General features: G+C 34.7%; 1 protein-coding gene across 3 annotated transcripts in view; it reads left to right on the forward strand.

The window, feature by feature from the left end:
* CACNA2D1 (calcium voltage-gated channel auxiliary subunit alpha2delta 1) overlaps positions 1-22,416 on the forward strand; it is a 335,419-nt gene that overhangs the window by 246,697 nt on the left and 66,306 nt on the right. For all 3 annotated transcript variants that reach the window (XM_072326869.1, XM_072326871.1, XM_072326870.1), the window contains exons 8-12: positions 1,524-1,593; positions 2,262-2,312; positions 3,607-3,706; positions 17,090-17,248; positions 21,715-21,819. In XM_072326869.1, coding sequence (XP_072182970.1) covers positions 1,524-1,593; positions 2,262-2,312; positions 3,607-3,706; positions 17,090-17,248; positions 21,715-21,819 — 485 coding nt within the window. The remainder of the gene's footprint in view (positions 1-1,523; positions 1,594-2,261; positions 2,313-3,606; positions 3,707-17,089; positions 17,249-21,714; positions 21,820-22,416) is intronic.

The following is a 22,416-nucleotide window of genomic DNA, read 5'->3' on the forward strand; positions in this document are numbered from 1 at the left end:
GTATCTTGATTTACTTTTCTTACTTTATAATGTTAAATCAGTGAATTCAATTCAAATTTTTCAAATCCTGGGAAGTTTATTTCATAGCCAGATTTTCAGATGGAATTTCTACAGCTGAGTTAGTCTGGATGAACACAAAATGTCTGAACATGTTCCAAGCAAGTCTGCAGACTTGTGAGATACTGGTGAATCAAACCTTTGTTTACTTAATTAATGATATGATGATATGTAAATTACTAAAAAAAAAAAAAAAAAAAAAAAAAGAAGTTTATTAGCCTCAACAATTCTGTTCTATCATATCTGGAACTTTCAAACCTTTCTCCCTCCAGATCACAAAGGACCTGCCATTCTAGCATGAGTTCATACTCAGTATTTCTGTAGCACAAGATTTTTCAGCGCTCAGAGTACATTACGTCTGTGGCTGTTATGTTGTTAAATGTCTTGTGGATTATGCTCTGTTTAAATGTGCTGGTAACTGATGCAAAAATTCAAACTGTGGTCACTTAAGAAAGGATTCATTTAGTAAAATAAATTTTAAAAAGACTGCATCTAGTCTAAGCTGCCATCTTCTTTTATGTTCATAGAGATATCATAATTCTTCCCATTTGTCTTGGATGGCTGCTTTGTTTCAGAAAACATCCTGGAACTGCCTATAGGTCTATTTATTTCCTAGACAGAAGAATGATTAACATCAGAAAATAGCTTTCTTAGTGCTGTTGGCATACAGTGAGAGAGAATATTGCAGAACATTATCTCATTTCACGTAACTTTTCACATTTTAGTGTTCATTAAGCTGTCAAATGGTTTTGAAAGGCTCATTTTCTTTTTCCATAAGAGGAAGATGCCTACCCTTGCTGAAAATCATGGTAAAGTTAGATTAAATGCTTACAAAAATTATTAATTTTAGCATTTTTTTCTTGAAGAGACACAGATGTTTCCATCTTTTTTTCTTTTTTTTTTTCTTTTTTATTTTTTTTTTAATTTTTTCTTATTTCCAGAAGAGATGACACTTTCTTGTCAGTTTTCTAAATTGCCTTTTTATGTGGAACTCTCTTGAGTTATGGGTAATTTTAATTTTTTAGACACCATGGCTTTAGATGAGCACAATCCTATTATATACAAGATTAATTGACCAATAAATGTTTTTAAAACAAGTCCTTTATTGACCAGAAATATCTTTTCTTTCATATTCTAAAATGATTCAGTTGATAATCTGGCCCTTTTTAACTCAGTGGTTAAATGTAGTCCATAACTATATCTCAAAATAAATTGACCTTTTAAAATGTTCTCTCTATATATTTTACTACAATTTATTATGTGTTGCAATTTATAGCAACTTGTAGTTCAAAAAGCTATTACAGAAATATATTTTTCATTAGTTCCAAATGTGGATACTCATATTTATGTAGTACAAAGTCTGTGATGTTTATTAATTATATTTTTAAGTATTTGAACTTAAGATAAAGCTTTAATTTAATTCTACATTATGACATGCATTTGTTCTGTTTTGTTTTCCGATTTAGCTTCTCCATGGGTAGATAATAGTCGAACTCCAAACAAAATAGATCTATATGATGTTCGCAGAAGACCATGGTAAGCTTCCTTTAAGAAGTGATGTAGATGCACCTCTTGCTTTCTGGATATGACATTGAAATATTTTGTTCTGACTATAGTCTTTACTTTTAGCTACTGCTATTGACTTTAAATAAACTCATTTAATTATTCTGAAAAAAAAAAAAATGTTCAGATTATATTACTTGCATCATTCAACGTACTATATCATGTTGTTGCATTGCATGGGCTTTTTCATAGATGGAGAGCTGTCAAATAGGTCACCATATAAAATGAGGAATTTGTGTGAATCCTGTAAGATTTTTGAGGCATAATAATACTTGGATTAGTACCAACTGAATGTGCTCTTTTAATCAATTTTGTATATTTCCCAAAGGTGTGCTGATGCAATAATTCATTTGTCATCAAGACCTTTAGGTGTGAAATAGAATTCATGGTTTTTTCATTATCAAAATGTGGAATCACTGAATTTTGATCATTATATCCTACTTTCAGGCTCTCCTTTTGTAGTTTGAATTTTGGTTTATTTAAAAGGAGACACAGAAAGAGAGAAAATGGTGGCACATATTTTTCTAACGGTTGTAATAAAGGGGCATTTTTTTATTTGGTTGGATTAATTTAGAGATCTCAGAGTGTCTTCCATCACACCCAAAAAATCTGTTTTCATTCATTTCCTTTGTTTATTTCAGGTATATCCAAGGAGCTGCATCTCCCAAAGACATGCTTATTTTAGTTGATGCGTAAGTTTTTAATATCTGGATGTTGACTTTAGAGAGATGAAAGTACTTATATCTATTGAAGAAATCCCTGCACACAGAAAGAAAGGAAGAGATAATTAAGAAGTTCTTGTATGCAAGGATCAAAAATCAGTTGTGAGCAAACAAACATAGGAAAATATATTTCCAGAAGACCAAACAAACCTGAAAATTATTTGAACTGTGTACAAGGAAGTGGTTTTAAATCACTTTGATATTATTGTACTTTCATCTTCTTAATAATTACTAAAGTAATCAGTAGAAAATTTCTCACATGCGTGCCAAGATTTGATGTAAAACACAAAAGGAGAAGCAAATTACTGGAAGCATGAAAGTGGATTTAATCATTTCATGAGCCTGAAGGGTGAGAATTATGCAGAGTTCACATTTTACCGTACTTATTTGAAGCTCAGTTCCTATAAATCATTAATCCCTAAGCAATTGAAATGATTTGCATAGATAGACTTCCCCTTAAAATAAATGTGAAATAAAACAAAAAGGAGCTTTTTGGTATATTTTACATTTCTGATTTATTTTTTGTTCTTATTGGGAAGTTATTTAAGTTAGGTTATTTTATAAGGGCAAAAAAGAATAATGAATCACAAAATAATAATAAAAAAAAAAAACTTCAAACTTTTGTGATTTCAAGTAAAGTAATATGTTTGATATTTTTACTTAGTTATTTAGTACATGCAGTGTAGAAAGTTAGGGAAAAAAAAAAAAAAAAAAGATTAAAAAAATCAAACACTCTCTCTTTACCTTGATAAGTTTATTTCCTTTAGCTAATGCCAAGGGACTGAAGGAAACACTGAACTTGATATATCAGACCAATCACTGTTTGCTGACCAAAAATGCTTATTAAGAAAATTTCCATTTCTTGTCTTTAAATGTGGTGTTTACATATCTGGAGTAAGGTTTATTAGCATTTGTTATTTCTGCTCTTAGATTTAGGTTAATTCTTGAATCTTACAAGCTGCATTTTGAGTGTCTAAAAACCTAAATCTGTAATTTTTTTGGTGGGAATACAAAATGTTTATATAATGCATTGGTTCAGAGAAAAAAAATCTCTCCCATAAAATGAAAAAAAAAAAAAAAAAAGATACATCATTATGAGCCAATCAGAGCTGCAAGATTTTGGTTTTGAATGCCTTCATTTCTTATTCTAAAAATGTTGTAACACTAATTGTTTGTTGGAGAACTATTGAAAACTCAAGGTTACTGAGAGTGCTGATTGGTGTTTAAAACTCATCTTCTCTGTTGTCCTATGGATTTCTTTTAGGAGCGGGAGTGTCAGTGGACTGACACTGAAGCTGATCCGCACATCGGTCATTGAAATGTTAGAGACCTTGTCTGATGATGACTTTGTGAATGTGGTTTCAGTGAGTATCTGTTCTCTCAACAAAACCAGAATTGTCAACAAAGTCGCAAGGAAACTATTTTCAATGCAAGATTTTAGATGTTTGTGTATTAAGCTGCTAGGAGGCTTAAAAAAATATTTTAGCACAATTGACTATTTTCTTGGAATAACAGGATTCATAGTAGCCATAGATTCATGAGAATACATTTGTTTAAATAGTCATTTCTATACAGGCCAATCAACTACAGTGAACAAGGAAGCAGTTAAAGCAAAATTCATTCATTCCACATCTGCATAGCCAAATTCCCATTCAGAGGTCTGTCTAACGTATCTTCTGTTTGTTTGGTACATGCATACCCTCTTGGAATAGTTCCCTGGGCCTCTCATTCCATTTTTTTGTACCGTAGTCTGTTTTTTTAAGACAGAGTGGTACAAAGGAGGTAAGGTTTTGGTTTTGTTTTGTTTTGAAGTGGCATAATAAAACAGATTTTGGGAGGGGGAAGTCAGTATGAGCTACTTGTATTTCTCAGACTCATACCTTGGATGTCATGGTCTAGCCTCGGGGAAGCCTTTTTTGTTCTTTATTAAGTTGTTGAACTGTAGAGCTTTGATTCTAAGGATTTAGGATAGGAGTGCTGGCATACTCTTAATGACAAGAGACAGCCTGCATGGTGAGTAACTCTGCAATGATTTTGGAGGCAATTTTCAACTTCTACAGATGTGTTGTAGCCAGCCTGCAGGGAGAAAGACCTGAAATATCACTATCTGAAATCTCTTTGAACACCACTTATTGCTTCATCTTTTGCTGTCAGTCTAGCTAGACCTTTCCAAAGTAGTAGAGAGAAGGTCTTATTTGCAATGACATTTCCTTTTTCCAAATTTTGAATAGTGAATAAGGTGTTTTTTTGTTTGTTTGTTTGTTTGTTTTCATCTAAATTTCAGTGAAAGAAATGAAACTTCTTTTTATTTTCCTTAAAATACTATCAGCTTTGTGTAATGACATTAGACAGCTTAGCTCTTGTTCTTGTGTTCACTGAGTTTTTTAAAATGTCAACATTCTAATCCTAAACTGATGGAAACTGTTTACTAACAGTAATAAAGCTATACCAGCCTCTGCCATTGGAGGATACGGACCTACAGTTCCTTTGATTCACATTTTTTCCAACTCTTTTCTTCATTTATTCTCAGCTGACTAGAAGCTGTTTATCTTAATATCTAAGGAAGAAAGTCTTAGACTTAAGGTATTTTATTGGTTAACATTCAGTGCTGTTAAAGTAGATAAGATTTGTTCCAAAAAAAGATTGGAAATCTATGAAAATTTCTACAGTACTTTTTCTCAGTATTTGGTAGATTGCAATATGTAACAACCTTTCCTCTTTGAATGAGTATACTGCTTTAGAGGACCCTGTCAGATATTTGACTGCGGAACTGAAGAGGAATTTTCCATTGACCTACGTTCATCATCTTAGGAATACAGTGCTCACAGTAACATACATACTAGAATGTGCCATTTCTAAATATTTTATAAAGTGCTATTTTTATTGTACATTTATAATTTAAAATTCCATATTAAATCCTATCAGTATTGTAATTGCTTTTGTATAATCCATTTTCACGTGTTTTGATGACTTATGTAGTGAAATTGTGAAATTTTATTTACTGTTTTCTTTCTGTAACAGAAAACAAATCACATTCTACAGAAAGAAAACAAATGGTTGTACTGTTTCAAGGTATAAACATCAATGTTGGTGGATTTGAGGGATTTTTCTCTTTTCCTAGGTTGTTCAGTTTTTCAACAATCTAAGCAAAACCTCAAATCAAAATTAAGCATCAGAACTTCTTAAAGAAGGTGATGAGATGAATTACCATGCTCAGTAGTATTTGCTCTTAGGATTATTTACAGAAACATATGCAAATTCATAACTTTATATAGCATTCATCCATATAGTAGACTTCATTGGCTAAGTACAAAGTCCAAAAACCAAGATGCTAATTTTCAGTTCACAAAATAATAATGAATTGATATATGAAGCTCAAAATTATCTACAGTTTTTTTCTTTCCCTCCTGGATCTTTTGGCCAAGAAATCAACAGTTGTTTTATGTCTTGTTAGATTTTATAACTGTAGAGTGCCTAGTAATGAGGTTGTGAGTTTACTAAAGAGCTGTTTTACTGCTAACCTCTGCCAAGATGTTGTCCCACAAAACCCATACGTATGGTGATTCATACGCACAACTGAGACATGGATTTAAGATCATGCCAATCAATTCTAAAACACTGACAGTATGATTTAATCAACCCTGCCTGGCATATATAGAAGTCTTGGAAAGCAAAAAGCTTAAAAGTAGAAGTGCTAAAATCTATTAGTTCTGCTGACTTAATTTAGTTTTTGCATTTATATCAAGGGAGAAAGAGCTGAATAAACTGTTAAGCCACATAAAGATTTCCAGGGGTTAATATGTCATGATTTCCTCTGGATTTGCATTTTTCTTCTCTGAAGAGCTTTGTTGCAGAAAGAAAGCCTGCTGTTAGAAAGAGCTTAAATGTATGAGTAATACAGCTGTTTTCCCACTAATCCGGTTATATGCTTTGATAGCAATAAGTGGTAGATGATAGGGGCAGCAATTTCATCCCAGCACGCTATGATTTAGTGACTTGGTTTCAAATGTTGACACAGAGAGTGTAATTTGTTGATGATGGTGAGTAGGCTGTGATTTGCTGGGGGAATATATTGCAACTTCCATTCTGTAGAGGTGGGAAAAAACACATGAAGGAAAACACAACTTAGAGAAACAGACATGCTAACAGTTAGGAACTGTATGACTGTTTAAAATCACTTAGCCTTCATAAAAATGTAAAAATAGAATGTATTGTTTGGGAAATGAATGTTAAATATTTTAAGCATGCTTGAAATGATATGTAGATTGCTCTGAAAGTAATGCCTCCTCTTTATTTCCATGGAAAATACAACAGATACAGAATCATAGAATCACAGAATTGTAGGGGCTGGAAAGAATCTCTTGAGATTATTGAGTTCAACCTCCTGTAGAGTAGAGCAGGCCCCCTACAGCAGGCTGCACAGGTGGGTGTGCAGGCGGGTCTTGAATATCTCCAGAGAAGAAGAATCCACAGTCAGCCTGGGCATTCTGTGAAGAAGTTCCTTTGCATATTGGTGCAGAATTTCCTATGCTCCAGTTTATAGCCACTTCCCCTTGTCCTGTCCCCACAGATAGCTAAAAAGATGTTGGCCATGTTCCTTTGACTCCCACACTTATGATATTTATAAACATTGAGAATCTTATCTCATCTCTGAGTCTTCTTTTTTCAGGGCTGAACAGACCCAGTTCACTCAGCCATTACTCATGGGGAGGTGCCCCAGACCGTTTGTCATCTTTGTCGCCCTCTGCTGGACTCTTTCCAGAAGAACCCTGTCTTTTTGTACCGGGGAGTCCAGAACTGGATACAGTATTCCAGATGAGGCCTGACCAGGGCAGAGTAGAGGAGGAGAGGATCACCTCCCTTGACCACACACACTTAGTGTGCCCCTGGTGGCGCACGGTGTTAGAACCGCCGCTTGCAACACCAGAGGGCCCGGGTTCGAATCCCCCTTGTGGCGCAAGGGGTAAAACTGCCGCTCTGCTACACTAGAGGGTTCGAATCCCAGGAGTTGGACTCGATGATCTCTAAGGTCCCTTCCAACTCGCACGATACTATGATACTATGATACTATGATACTATGATATGACCTGCTAGCCACATCCTTTCAAATGCACCTCAGTGTACCATTGGCTTTCTTGCCCACCAGGGCACACTGCTGGCTCATTGCCAACCTGTCACCCACCAAGATCCCCCCAGGTCCTTCTCCACAGAGCTCCTCTCCAGCAGTTCATGTCCCAACCTGTATTGATACTCACAGTTATTCCTTCCCAAAGAAGGAATATACAAAGAGCACAATAACATTATTTGATAGAGCAAATTCTCAGCTACAATAAACTATGTTTAATATAGTCATCATCATTAGCTGATTCACACAGGTAAGCTGATCAAGACACTCTTCTTTTTGTGGTGTGGCAACAGTGAATGGCCATTCAGAACATGGCTTGTCTTTCACATCACTGTCACCAGTGCTAAAATGTGCTACCCACCACCTCACTGTGCTCACAGCCACTGGTTGGTCTTCATAAACATTTAGCAAGTGTTGATGAATTTCGGTAACTCCATTATAAAACCAACTGAAAAACAGTTTAAATTTTTGAGGGATAATTTTGAAGCTGGTGAATAAACAGGCTGATAACTAATTTGATAGCGGCTAAGAACTGCTGTCACCAGGGAAAACTCTTGCATCCATTGACTTTCATAACTGTTACATATAGCCAGTGCAAGAATCACTAGTTGAAGCCCAATAAATTTTAGTGGCATGTAAATTGTTAATATGCCTCAACAAATTGCAAGGAAAAGATTTATGTCCTATACGTATTAATATTTAATGCGTTCCTGGAAAATGTACTTTAAGCAAACATTTACCATTAAGCATGTTTTTTTAAGGTCTATTATGGGACTAAACAAGGGAATTCTAAGGGCTAGTGACATGTGGATATAAAACCAGTGTGCAGGAGGTCAGACTAGATCATTTGATTGCCCCTTTTGGCCTTAAATCAAGACTGCATTTGTTGTTGGTGGTGGTGGTTTTGTTTTTCCATTTTGTCCTACTGTTTTAAATGTTTATCCCAAATAGCTGTTTGGCACCCACTCTAGTTACCAATTGATTGGAAGGCACTTCATCATCCTTATGTGACATCAGTACATTAGCTTTCATCTTTGTAAATAGGGAATATTTACTGCACACTTTATCTTTTTCGCTATGCACTTAACAGTTCGGCAGTATTTATTCAGCAGCATTCACTTTGGTCCCTCCAGCTGCTGCAACACAGATGTGCAGGCCCTCCACTACCGGCCAGACTCTGGTTACTGCAGTCATGCAGCCACATGCAGACATGAGAGACCCACTCAGTAAAAGAGGTAGAGAAGTTTAATAAGAATACAGGACAGTCAGTACCGATGATGTACAGGGTACGGCTGGCTGAACAAGCAAACTATTTACAAATGACCAGAGCTTTTCCTCCTTACTCCTGTTTCAATCTCACATTTGTTCACCCCCAAGTTACCTAAATTCATCCCATTTCTCATCTTAGTTCCTTTGCTTAAGATGTCCTGTAGTAAGTCCTTTGTGTTTCTGAAGGGCATAGAAACAACAAACATACGTGTAAGAAGGGGATTAGAGGCTTAAAAAAGTACACTGTTCTGTTTGTTTTTTTTTCTTTGGTGTTACCATTTGTTCGTTAACATCTATGTTTTTACTATTGTATTATTAAGTACAGTTTTAGTTTGCTATGGAAGAAAAATATACAGAGGGTGTGTAGAAGGAAAAAAATGTGTAATGTGATGGAATAGTGAAAATCTTAAAACGATCTGTTTCATTTTAGATTTGTCACAGGTGTTAATTCTCATGAATAGTTAAGTGTATAGTGTAATAGTTAAGGAATAGAATAAGTGTAGTTGAGTGGAAAAAGAGCCAAAGGAAATAGAAATTAGAAGCTGAAATTCTAATTTAGGATGTCAGGAGCGGAGATGTTGCTGGAAACTGTACACTTATTACTGTAAACTGTAACTTATAATTCCAAATGACTACAGAAGTCACCTTTATTCCTACTTTGTGGGATTGCTTTGGGCATTAATACAGATTTTTAGTGTCTTCTCTTGTAGTTGTCAAATGTCAAGAAGTCAGACTTCTAACAACATGTGGCACAGGCTTCTGTTATTTCCAGAATAAATGCCAGCTCTCTAATAGATTAGTAGTATATAAAATGACTGTATTAGCAGTATATAAAATGAGGTAATAGCTCTCGGTTCCACTTGTTAACAAATCTATTCTCTACTTCCATTTTTGTGGTTGTTTTTTTTTTTAATTTTTAGTGAAGTAGTGGTCTCACTTAAAGACTGTGACATCAAATACCAGACCAAAAGTGCATTTTTGATTAATCAGAACCAGGAGACAATGATTAGGGGGAGCTGGGTAGCTAAATTTGTTCTTCCCTTAACAAGAACTCTCCTTGCTAGTTGTGATGTGGCCAGGCTGTACTGGCTTTAGTGATTCTGATAGAGAGAGATGACTCACAGTGTTAATGATACAAGAGAAAAATGTAGGCTGTCCATAAGGTTTGGGACAAGGTGGAGACTATTTGTTTGCTGTCTCTTGTTTTTAAAATATATTTCCTATAAATATACTCTGTTTGCAAGGTGAAAACTTCAACTCATATATATCAAGATTCTATCTGGGTGTGAATGTAAAGGAACTCTTTGGCAGAACATGAATGAAATATGCACAGACTTTTCAAGTCTCACACTTTGTAGACTCACATGTTTCCAGCCTGGCTCACAGCTTTAGCAGCAGCATCTTGCCATTCAGCAGTGTGCTGCCATGTCCTCCTTACTGCTTGCTAAGCCCAGGCACCCCACACAGCCAGACAGAGCACTTCTGTCCTGAGATGTGGCAGGCAAGTTTAGAGAAAGTCTTGAGAATAAGGAGGCAACACTGTAGTGTCCTGCCCTCCCCCAAGCAGGTGCCTGGCACTGTTGTGTCATGTGGTTCATCAATTAAACATCCATTTTGCTTTTGATGTCAAAATGGGAACTGTATGTATCCAGCAAATTTACAGATAATATTCAGACCTTTTTTTGGTCAGTGGTGTTGCATGTTCTAAACAATTCAAAATTGAATGAATGAAGGTAATAAAATACCCATAAAATCACATTCTAGAAAATGTCCTGGTACATATTCTCGTGCAGCGTATGTGGGGAGCACTGGCATGAAGTGAACGTTACTACAGAACAGAACTACAGCTCTGACATAGTTGAGAACTGTGAGATTTCTCTGTCAGGTGCTTAAGTTTACATTACGTACATTTCCAGTAGGACTCAGAAACATGATATTCACTAAACAAGAGTACATGCTAACACAACCAAAGCATCATGGAATGTCTGTGAATGAGTTCTTTCTGAAAGACCAATGGGCAGAGCTGGCATTCTTAGTTGCAAATGTAATGTTCACAGCATGGAATCTGAGCCTAAATCCTTCTGTACTTAGTGGGAGATTTGCACTATCTACATGCAGATAATCTCACTGATTAGAAAGGTCAACTAAGTAAACTAAGAGCATATTTTTGTCCAGTACTTGGTCCTTTCAAAAATGTTTACTGCATGCTATGCTGCAGATGTTTTTTTCAGGCAATATTACATGGTCTAGCAGATTGCTGTTGAATGCTGCTAATTCTGATCTTTCAAATTCCTTTCAGAAACTCGGTATTATGCATTTTTGCTTGTTGCATGTGTAGTTGCTCTGGAAGTAGTGTCTCCTATTTATTTCCACTGAAAATACAACAGAGCACATTAACACTACTTGATAGAGCAAATTCTCAGCAATAAAGTACTATTTTTCAACATAGTCACCGCCAGCATGCATTTTCACCAGTGATGAACAAGAGCCTGCACGCTGCATTCATAAAAACCTGCTCTAGTGGAGGTGACTCACTGTTGCTGTCACCGCTGAAACTCATCACCCACTGCCTCTCTGCTCACATTCACTGGTTGGTCTCCATAAACACTCAACAAGCGTGGATGAAAACAGGTACAACTGTTTTCACATGGAGGATCTTGGTGACACATTTTTCCTTCAACCACACTTCCATGTCAGATGCCATTTTGTCAGACTGCCCCTCTGCTGCCATCTGTCACACAGCATCAAATTGTAACGATATAGGTGGGAAGGTTCAGCCTCTATTGTCATCAGCCTCTGATGTTGTGGGCAACATAATAAAATAGGAGGCATTGCTTTTGAAGCAGTATTGTATATTTCCAGTTTCCATTTTTTCCATTAAAAGAAGTGTGATACATTTAAAGTGACAATAAACACCAGTAATGATCTTATTTCACTATATACTTGCAATATACTATTGCGATATATTTTTAATACAATATTCCCTACTGAGCATTGGAATAAGGCTTTTACATTTCCTTTACAATGTCTATATAGTTGTAATGTATATTAAAAAAAAAAAAAAAAAAGATTTAAATGCAAGTCATAAGAGAATACAGTTATTCTATACCAAAATATGAACTTTAACATCATATATTTTTTGCTAGGTCAAATTATAAATTGTTGTTGCTTGAACTGCATCTAATTTTATGTGCAATGAGGTCTACATGGTAATAAAACATTGCAAGTGGCATTCTTACTATTTTCTAAAAGGGGTGTGATAAATATATATATCATCGTAGTGCTGAAATATGGATTGTAACTGGCCTTATTCAAGAGTCTATTATTATTGGGATTAACCCTAAAATCCTATTACCAGGCCTACAGCTGCAGGGAAAAATAAATAAATAACAATAATAGAAAGGAATGGAAAGCAGCAAAGCTGGAATTTTTTACAAGAGGAAAGCCTGATAAAATCATATCTATTTCAATGTTACTTATTTAATATGTACAGTTACAACTGGGTCACCAAGCTGATTTAGATAGGAGGTAAAAGTAGCATAGCAACAAACCTTGGCAGGCTGAAAACCAGCAGCAGCATATCTGATTAGGCCTTCAGTGAGCTCACTATATATTTCTGATTTTTCTGTATTCCCAGAGTGATATTTCTGATTTATTCAATTATCATGGTCTTCTTGTTTTAAACGATTAAGCTTGGTCTCTGTAGGAAGTTTAAACATAGAAATCACTGCTTTGTCCAAGTTTTATCTGATTTTATGTAAAAGAAACATTTCTAAATGTTTTGGAATATGGAATTTTCTAAGCAATCTAAGGCAGTTTCTCATTTAATGTTGGGATATGGAGAGTTTCTCTTTGTTTCTTAGGTTGTTGGGGTTGTTTTTTTTTCAGCTTAGAAATGTTACTTTAAAACATTCTGAAAAAAAAATCTTAAAAAAATGTATTAGATAAGAAATAAATTAATTGGGATAAACACAGGATATTTTTAGGGAGTTAGCAGGTAAGAATGGTTGAAACAATCTGAATTTTTACTTGGATTTCTTATTTATTGTTCAATAAGGAGGTTTTCATTTCTACAGCATTTAGAGATGCAAAAAGGAGCTTGGTTGAGAAATGTTAGCTTTTGTAGTTCTTCCATTATGTGTACTGCAAACCTGGTTTTTAAAGCCATTGGAAATTATGATTCTTGTTGGAAATGAAAAATCCAGTCTCTTGGAGCTGTGATCTCCGGTTTCAGCACGTGAAAACTGCCTTCAAGCACGTAGATATTTCTGGATTATAATATTTCCTCTTTACTCATCACACAAAAGTATGTTTATTAATGTCAACGAGAAATGTATGCAGTTCAGAGAAGGCACTAATGAACTCCACCAGAAGTATAATATTTTGTGTTTCAAGGAAATGTTTGTAAGATCAGTTCAAATGTTTTTGTTGCAGTGCCACCTAGTGACTAAAACCTGTGCAAAACGTTCAGTGCTTTTTTTGTTAAATTATTACCAGAGATTTGTATTTTCCAAAATTGAGGTGATTTAAAAAACTTTTTTCTGTTTTTCAAATTGATTTCAGTGATTTCACCACTTTCCTCAATTTCTTTTTCTGGGGTTTGTGTTCATGTAAATTAATGCAATGTCTGCTGAGAACTGTGGCGTTCCTCAGTGGATAAGTGTCTTGTCCAGATTGCTGCTGATAAAACTTGCTTTGATGACCACGTCATATACTTGAACATGTTTATTTATATATCAATTTACATATGTGTATGAAGATAGTAGATACAGTTGAAAAAAATATTATTGGACCTCAGAAAAAATAACAACAAATTTATAATTAAGACAAATATCCCAATATACTGCAAAAGTAGATCTGAAAGTAATTCCTCCTATTAGCTCTATGAAAACTAACAGCAGATACAAACAACACAATAACACCATTGGACTGAACAAAACCTCAACTACAAAATGCTGTTTCAACATATTCAACTGCCTGAAAGGAAGTTGTGGCCAGGTGGATGTTGACCTCTTCTCCTGGGTAGCTAGCTATAGGATGAGAGGGAATGGCCTCAAGTTGCACCAGAGGAGGTGCAGGTTGGATATTAATCATAGAATTATAGAATCATAGAATGGGCTGGGTTGAAAGGACCATAGCAATCATATAGTTTCTACCCCCTTCTATGTGCAGGGCTGCCAACCACTTGACCAGGTTGCCCAGAGCTACATCCAGACTGGTATATATATATATTTATTAAATATTAGGAAGAGTATAATATATTATATATATTTTATATATTAGGAAAAGATCATTCTCAGAAGTTGTGAGGTGTTGGAACTACCTGCCCAGGGAGGTGGTGGAGTCACCATCCCTGGAGGTGTACAAGAAATACATAGACATGGTATTTAGGGACATGGTTTAGTGGGTGATACTGGTGGTGGATGTACTGTTGGACTAGATGATCTCAGAGGTCTTTTCCCACCTTGGTGATTCTCTAGCTTACTAAGACTGCCCAACAGATGGTAAAGGTCTCCTATTCTTACATATTTTTCTCCATAATTTTCACTTTATAGTTTTCATTGGTTTTGGAAATTAGTCTTTGGATTTTTGGAAGGATGAAAGTAAAGCTGTAGGACTGTTAGATTAGTATTTCCATTTCTGAAATCCTCCAGAAATACAAAGTTTAAGACATGTTAAATGCAAATCTTATCCAGATTTTCACGTCAAATTGAACTGATTAATTTATCTTTCAAGTTTTCTAGTTTCCCATTACATGGCCAAAAACTGTTGTGACCATTTGAGGCCAACTAGATTAATTTCTCTAACTCTTTTATTGACTGAGTAACAAACCTGGGTTTTGTTGCCCTGGAACAGGAGACTTTGATTCCCTCAGTCCTGACCTGAAAGACAGAAGAACAGATTTGTCTGTTTGTAGATGCATCTATGTTGACTTTGGCCCTTTTTTTTTTTTTTTTTTTTTTTTCCTGTGGTTTAAATCACATGGAAGTACAGTAGAGGTTACTTGTTAATTGTTACAAGTTATTGATCCTGAATTCCTGTCAATTTTTGAAATGGCATTTTTATATCTGTAAGTACCAATTCATATGTTAGATATCTGACCTTCATAGAAATACTTGCCTTGGAAACATTTGCAGGACTGGTAGGGAACAGTTTTTGAATTTAATGTTAGTGGCATTTCGGGGAGAAAATTTCATTTATCACTAACCCTTCAATGAAACTCCTGTAACCACAGAAATTAGCTCAATGAATAATTTGCATCAAATGTTACTGATGGAGATGTTTTCAAATTTCCTGTTCAGAGGAAAGGCTTTTGTAGACCAAAGGTACTTGTCAGACAGCATTTTTATTCTTCCCATGATTCTACTGTAATCCCAATTCACACTTTTAAAATTGCATCTTTTTTTCCCTGCCATGTTTATAAAATGGGATCAAGACACAGAACTATGTTTTCACTGCCTCGTGGCTAGTGTGTCTAATGATCACAGGGTGATTTATTGGTTACTTCTGTAAGAAAAACAATTGAGCATGTCAGTGTTTTGCGTCAGAGTGAATTGATTACAGTTGCGTGATCATTTGGTGGTTTTGTTGTACAGGCTAAATGTGCTGCTTAAACACAGTGTGTGAGTATGACCACATCAAGATACTGAGGGGAAATAGACAAATGAGCGGTCATAACTTGTCTGAGTCTTAAGGAAAAGTGTTATAAATTATAAAGGCTTTAAAATCACTCAAATAAAACTTTTAGAGTCTAGTTGGGAGTATTATGCTTTAATAGATGTAGAGAGTCAGTCCTTACCAAAATCTTTCTTTTCTGGGAAATGTGGGATAGTTTAAAGGAATATTCAAACTGAAAATTTGATTCTGTGTAATTCAGTTCCATGTGTTCATTTATTTTAAAGATGAAGTATACATGGTGACAGTGGGAGTACTGGAAATGATTTTGATATTCTTAACTACATCCTGTTTTCATAATTCTATTAATGGATATTATTTAGATACATGATGCTGTATTTATAGTCACTGTGCTATGGAAATTAAATCCCTGATACCTCTGTGCTGTTCTGTTTCAGTGATTAGGCTGTCTTGCTTCCTCTCTGCTTTTTTTTTACATACAAATGTTTCTATTTCCTGACATACAACTGCATAGTGAATAAGGAATGATTTCCATACATATAGAGTTCTTAGTGCTTTTCTGTTACAGAAGCCCTTTTATTTAGTTTCATATCTTTCATTATTAATCTCTGTTGCCTGCTTTGAAAGTAATATTTGCTACCTACTTTTTAAGCAAAAAGCAGAATAAAATTGTGTTTATTTTTTTCTATAGTACAATTGAATTTGTAAATCAGAAATCAGAAATTTGTAAGTCATAATTACAAATATTAATTTTAATTGTCTTTTTGTTGTGTATAATTTAGTGCAAAATCCTAAAAGAGTTCTAGCCTGAGCAGTTATTGAAACCCATGACCTTATTTGCCTTATTTTCTAGGCAGTCCCACCAAATTACCTAACAATGTTGAGATTTAAACCTAAAAATCCACTTGATTTTATAGTTATTTTACGTGTTTTCACTAAGTTTTCACCACAGATAGCTAACAGGTTAAACATATTTCTACATTTCTCTGTCTTGGCTGAGGTATATATTTATGTATATATATGTGTGTGTGTATGTACTTTTATACAGAGACCATAAACTCACTTATACTTGTGCAGACAGAATTTTGCACGTAAAAAGTTTTGTCTGTATGCTTTTAATTAAAATCATGAACTCTTATCGATGACAGAATTTGTCAGGAAGTAGGGTTTTTTTTTGTACTCATTGCTAATAGAGCTTAAATATTTGTTTTCTTAATACACAGATTTACATTGTTCTTAACAATGTTCTCCTTTTCATAGCTGTACTCTCATTATTCCTTTCTCCCAAGTGTGTGTTCCATTTTCTACAAGTTATCTGTTTTAATTTATTATGACCTGCAAGTTTCATTTTTAAGCAGGTTAGCCATGAATTAACACATACAATATAGAAATTGCTCACTAATTCAACCATAATTTTCAGTGATTACATAAGCTTAAAGCAAAAAATGTTGTTTTTTTTTTTTTCATTTTCTTATTGTAGAAATTATTGTGTTGCAACAAAGAATGAAGCACCAAATGACTTTATTGTATTTATTACCCAATATTGAAATAACCAAACACTGACAGACATTCACACTATAGTGGAAATTAATATCCAGGTGTCAAATGTTTCATATCTTGGACCAGACAGACATTAACATTTATTTACTACTTTCTAGAAAAGAAAATTAAATGTACTGTATATTTTTGTCTTTAATACTATCTGTTTATTTCACAGTTTAATAACAATGCTCAGAATGTCAGCTGCTTTAATCATCTTGTCCAAGCTAATGTGAGGAACAAGAAGAAGCTGAAGGAAGCTGTGGATAAAATCTCTGCTAAAGGAATTACTGATTACAAAAAAGGCTTTAGCTATGCTTTTGAACAGCTGCTGAATGTAAGTATTAAAGTCATCTCTCATTGCTGAAAGTGAATTAGTAGAACTTGAATGTTCAGAAGGTGTTTGCATGCTCCTGTATTGTAACAGATAATTAGCATGATACCTTCATTTTAGCAAGTGAAATGATCCCAACAATATGTATTTTCATAGAATCCTATAAAGGCCTGGGTTGAAAAGGACCTCAGTGGTCATCTTTTTTCAACCCCCCTGCCAAGTCCAGGCTGCCCAGAACCGCATCCAGCCTGGCTTTTTATACCTCCAGGGATGGGGCATCCACAGCCTCCATGGGCAACCTGTTTCAGTGCATCACCACCATATGTGTGAAAAACTTCCTCCTCATATCTCATATAAAACTCCCCTTTCTTAGTTTAAAACCATTCCCCCTCATCCTATTGCTATTAATCCATTTAAACAGTTGTGTGAACAGTTGTTTTCTTTGTTGAACTTCCACATCTTGACACACTGCTAATGTTTGAGAATAGGTTCAGTATTCAATTTGCTAGTACTGTTTTTACTTTATTCATATGTGCAGTTCTATATGTTTATTATGTTTCATGATTTAATGACCTTAGCTTGAGCAGGACAGAAAGAGCAGATGACTTTTAGCTAATTATATTATATATTTCTCTACTTAATGGGCAAAATAAGCAATTTCCTCAAAAATCAAGTGCCTTGTCTTCATGTTTTAATCTCATTTTATGTCCTAGTTTTCATGCAAGCTCTGGCTTTCTGAGTAGTAATGTTTCCTATTAACCACAAACGTTGTTGTTCATTTTTCATAGCTTTTTGTTTTAAAAAATATTTCATAGAATCCTAGAATCATAGAATCACCAATGTTAGAAAAGGCGTCTGAGATCATCTAGTCCAGCTGTCCACCTACAGCCAATACTGCCTACTAAACCATGCCCCATGTACCATATCTCCGTGTTTCTTGAACAGCCAGGGACAGTGATCCCACCACCTCCCTGAGCAATATGTTCCAATGTCTCATCAAACTCTGTGAGAATAAATTCTTCCTAACATTTGACCTGAACCAACCCTGGCATATCTTGAGGCCATTATGTCTCATACTTTAGCAAGTTTTCTGGTACAAGAAGCCTGTGACAGCACTGCCTCCTTTCAGGTAGATGTAGAGAGCTATACATCTCTGCGCTGCTTCTTCTCCAGACTAAGCATTCCCAGTTCCTTCAGCTGCTCCCTCACTCACTCATAAACATGAAATGTATTCTTGCTAAAAGATGTTTTTTACCCTATGATATCTCTCAGTGGAGACACCCTTACTTATTTTATCCTCCTTATCTAGCAGATTTTGCACTTAGGGGAGCATTTCTGACATCGTATTTGTGGCCTGGGGTAGAACTAGTTGAAAATTTTCTGACCTCATGAAATTTTGATAGAGAAAAGGAAAATACAATGTTTCCAACAGCATTTACTCAGCAGATCAGTTTTGATTAGGCCAAAAAATGATTGTGTGCTGTCTGCTGATAGGAGCATAAATCTGCCTGAAGGATTTAAACAGTTGTTAGACTTTATCAGCCCAGCCTTAATAACATTGCTTCTTTGTTTCCATCCATTACCACCTCATGCAGAAGGAACCAGAAAGACTTGAGAAATTTTGCCAAACACATCTGGTTTCTGACAGCATTTATATTTTATTAACTTTCTGTATGTAAGTACTTTGTGTTCAGACTTGAACACAGGGGAAGATTCAAAGTGGACTTGTTTTAAGATTAAAAATTACTTAAAAAAAAAAATAATTAAGGATTAGTTTTGTAGTGGGACTGTGTCTGCTTACGGGAGACAGAGGTGTAATTAGTCTCACAGAATCTCTGTAAGCCTCTATATTATGCCTGAATATTGTGGATGGTTATATCAAGGGAAATTAAAAGGTTACACTAGGTAATAGAAATACAGTCATTCTTTCTAGCTATTGACAAATCCATTTGGCAGGGAGAGTAAAAGTCTGCTGACGGCGTCAATGCCAGACTAATGGCAAGGTGGTTTAGTGGGTGAATATAATACAGGCTTACACCAGTAATAAAAAATATGCTTAGGGATAATTTCCTATTATATTTATGATTTCATGTAGTCCAACTGCTTAAAGGCCAGTGGAAACTGAATAATTTAAGCAACTTACACTTTTGTAGCAATTTTGGTGCAATGTTTTTTGATGAAAGTTACTTTGAAAAGTTTTCCTTCATAACGAAGTAATATTTTTCTAGTGTTCTGAAAAAATTGTGTTCTGAAATGTACTGCTAGATTAAAATGAATACTTCATGTGTTTTTTTTTAACACGCTAATTCAACTTAATATTAGTAAACATCATTACATAATTTCTGAGTTTTTTAAATTATTAATATTTATTATTACATAAACTGATTGCTTCTTAGAAAATAATGTTTTAGCTTCAGCAATTCAAGAGTTTTTTTCTTTATATCACAGGATATGAACTATAGTTCATAGTAACTATGATTTGTCTTGTATTCATCTCTTCTTGATTCAGGCAGATGATTTTTGCCTTGCTTTACATTATCTTTCTAGGTGGTATGAAGTTCATAATGATAATTTATTCCTAAAGTGTCATTTCACAAAGTTTAATTCCAGCCTGACACTTAATGAATTAATTTTAAGGATATGAAATTCATTAGAAGAAAAAACACAAAATTTAATTACAGTATAAAGCAGATAATGTCTTGCTTATGTTTTTGAAGGAATTTGAGATGGCTTTCATCAAGAAAAAGAGAGAGCTAAAACCAAGTGCTTAGTCTTGGTTCTAACTTGTTTTCTTTTGAGGTTTATTCTTGGAAACAGGGTTTAAGATTTTGTATTAAATCACTGTAAGCGTACGTGAGTTTCTTCATTTATGAAGTATCCATTCTACTTATATTACTTTTTTTTTTTTTTTAATATAAAGAATATTGCAACCCAAAGAAGTATCTTATAAGTTATATTTCACAAGTAAAAAAGGGTCATAAGTTATTTAATTCCAAATGTACAAGAGTGTACTGGTGAGACTGAAGGGAATGTATTGATTTCAAGGGATTTTTTTATTTCTTACTGCATGTAGGAAAATCAGGTTTGTTTTTTGTTGTTATTTGTTTGTTTGTTTGTTGATTAAATAAGTACTTATTCCCCAGACACTGGCCTACCAATACAGAACATTTTTGGTGCAAAATTATACATCTATCACTATAGTGACTGCAAATAATGTTTTGATTTTTAATATACTCGTGGAACTCTGGATCTGCAATACTGAGCATAATTGACCAATGCATGAGCGTTTGTTTGCAGTGAATCATATCAGAGAGCAACAAAGGGGAATGGGATCATCTCATCTGGCTAGCCAGGTGAAAGTTAGTTATTTATTCTATTTACAAAGACTAAAGCAAAGGAGGTTTTGGTTTTGTGGAAAGATCACCCTACTATTTCTCCTTCTGAGTGTATAGTGAAATAATATAGCAAAATGTAGCTTATAGAGGGTGATGTTTGTTTTATTCCACAGAATTTCTAATGTTTTACTCCGTCTCATGCAGCTACTCAGAAGTACTAGGACATGCCTGGCTAGGATCTCTTGTATGCAACGTGGAGTACAAGGAATGCTGGCTGTACAACTTAAGAAAATATTATTTAGACTAGATAGAACTTCTCAGGCAATAAGGAGCTGTGATGAATTCCAGCAGAGAAGCCTGTGGCTCCTTTTGTAAGGAGCCAAAATTCCTATTCATTTCTCTATTGTTTTGGCTTTGGAACTCCAGTTTTATTTCTTTGCACGGTATACTGTGTTTCTCAGTGGCTTTCCTAGTTACTCTGACTGCTGAATTAGGAGTCAAGAGGGCTTCTCCTCAGTTCTCTTTGTTCCGGGCTCCTTCTCAAAAAATAACAAAGAGACTTTGAGCAGGAGTCTAACAGAAAAAAGAAAAAAGAAAAAAAAAAAAAAGCTTTTTTTTTTTTTTTTTTTTTTTCCAAGTGCATACTCAGTAATTCATATTTAGTAATTCACTTCATATTCAGTAATTCATCAGAAGGCTATTGTTTCATTGTTTCCAAATTTCCAAAATGACAGTAAGGATGGAAAAGAGAAAATGAAAAATGTCCAGAGGCTGTCACTGTCCGAATCTCAGATAACTGTAATGATGCAGAGTATCTGTAGAGCTATGCTGTGGAGATGATGTCAAAGTTTGCTGGTGGTCCTAATTCCTCTGAACAGATCTTAAAACTGTTAGACTTAACTGTCATAGAATGAAAAAAGGGCTTTTTTGTTGTTTGTTTGTTTGTTTTTCTGGAAGGAGGTAATGATTAAAATACTGGAAGTCTTCACAAGTATTTTCATTGCTCCCAGAGTGCAGGAATTCTTCCTTCTATGTTAAAGTAATAAACATTTTGATTTGAAAGCCATCAAATAGAACAATTGTTATTCTTTATAGCCTGAAATAAAATATAAGCTTCTGTTTGTATTCCTACAGCACAGTGTTTCTAGAGCTAACTGCAATAAGATTATAATGTTGTTTACGGATGGTGGTGAAGAAAGAGCACAAGAAATATTCCATAAATATAATGAAGACAAAAAAGTAAGTGATATATGAAATATTTTCTTATATTAAGTGCAAAAGTATGATGTGAAACACAGAAATAAAAGCATTTTGGTTTGTGCATAAAATATTGTTTATATATATATATATTATTGAACTACTTCAGGGCACTTAAAGCTGTCTAAATCTATAATATTTAACTGAAAAAAAATGTAAAATGTATGTAATGTTTACACTTTCTAACTCACTGTTGTCAAGTGGTACAAAAAGCCATTCAGAATTAAACGCTAATGGCATTTTTCTTTCTTTACTGTAATCCATGTGGAATCATGGGTAGTTAAAGTATATATCTCCTCACTGTGAGTATTTTCAATATAGAATCATGGAATCATAGAATTACTCAGGTTGGAAAAGACCGCAATGATCATCAAGTCCAACCACAGCCTAACCATAGTACCCAAACTCTAATAACCCTCTGCTAAATCATATCTCTGAGCACCATATCCAAGCAGCTCTTAAACACATCCAGGGATGGCGATTCAACCACCTCCCTGGGGAGCCTATTCCAGTACTTAACTACCCTTTCGGTGTTTCCTAAGTGTTTCCTTACATCCAACCTAAACTTACTTTGGCGCA

This window comes from Excalfactoria chinensis, chromosome 1 (genome assembly GCF_039878825.1).
Source record: "Excalfactoria chinensis isolate bCotChi1 chromosome 1, bCotChi1.hap2, whole genome shotgun sequence".
In the NCBI taxonomy this organism is placed as follows: domain Eukaryota; kingdom Metazoa; phylum Chordata; class Aves; order Galliformes; family Phasianidae; genus Excalfactoria; species Excalfactoria chinensis.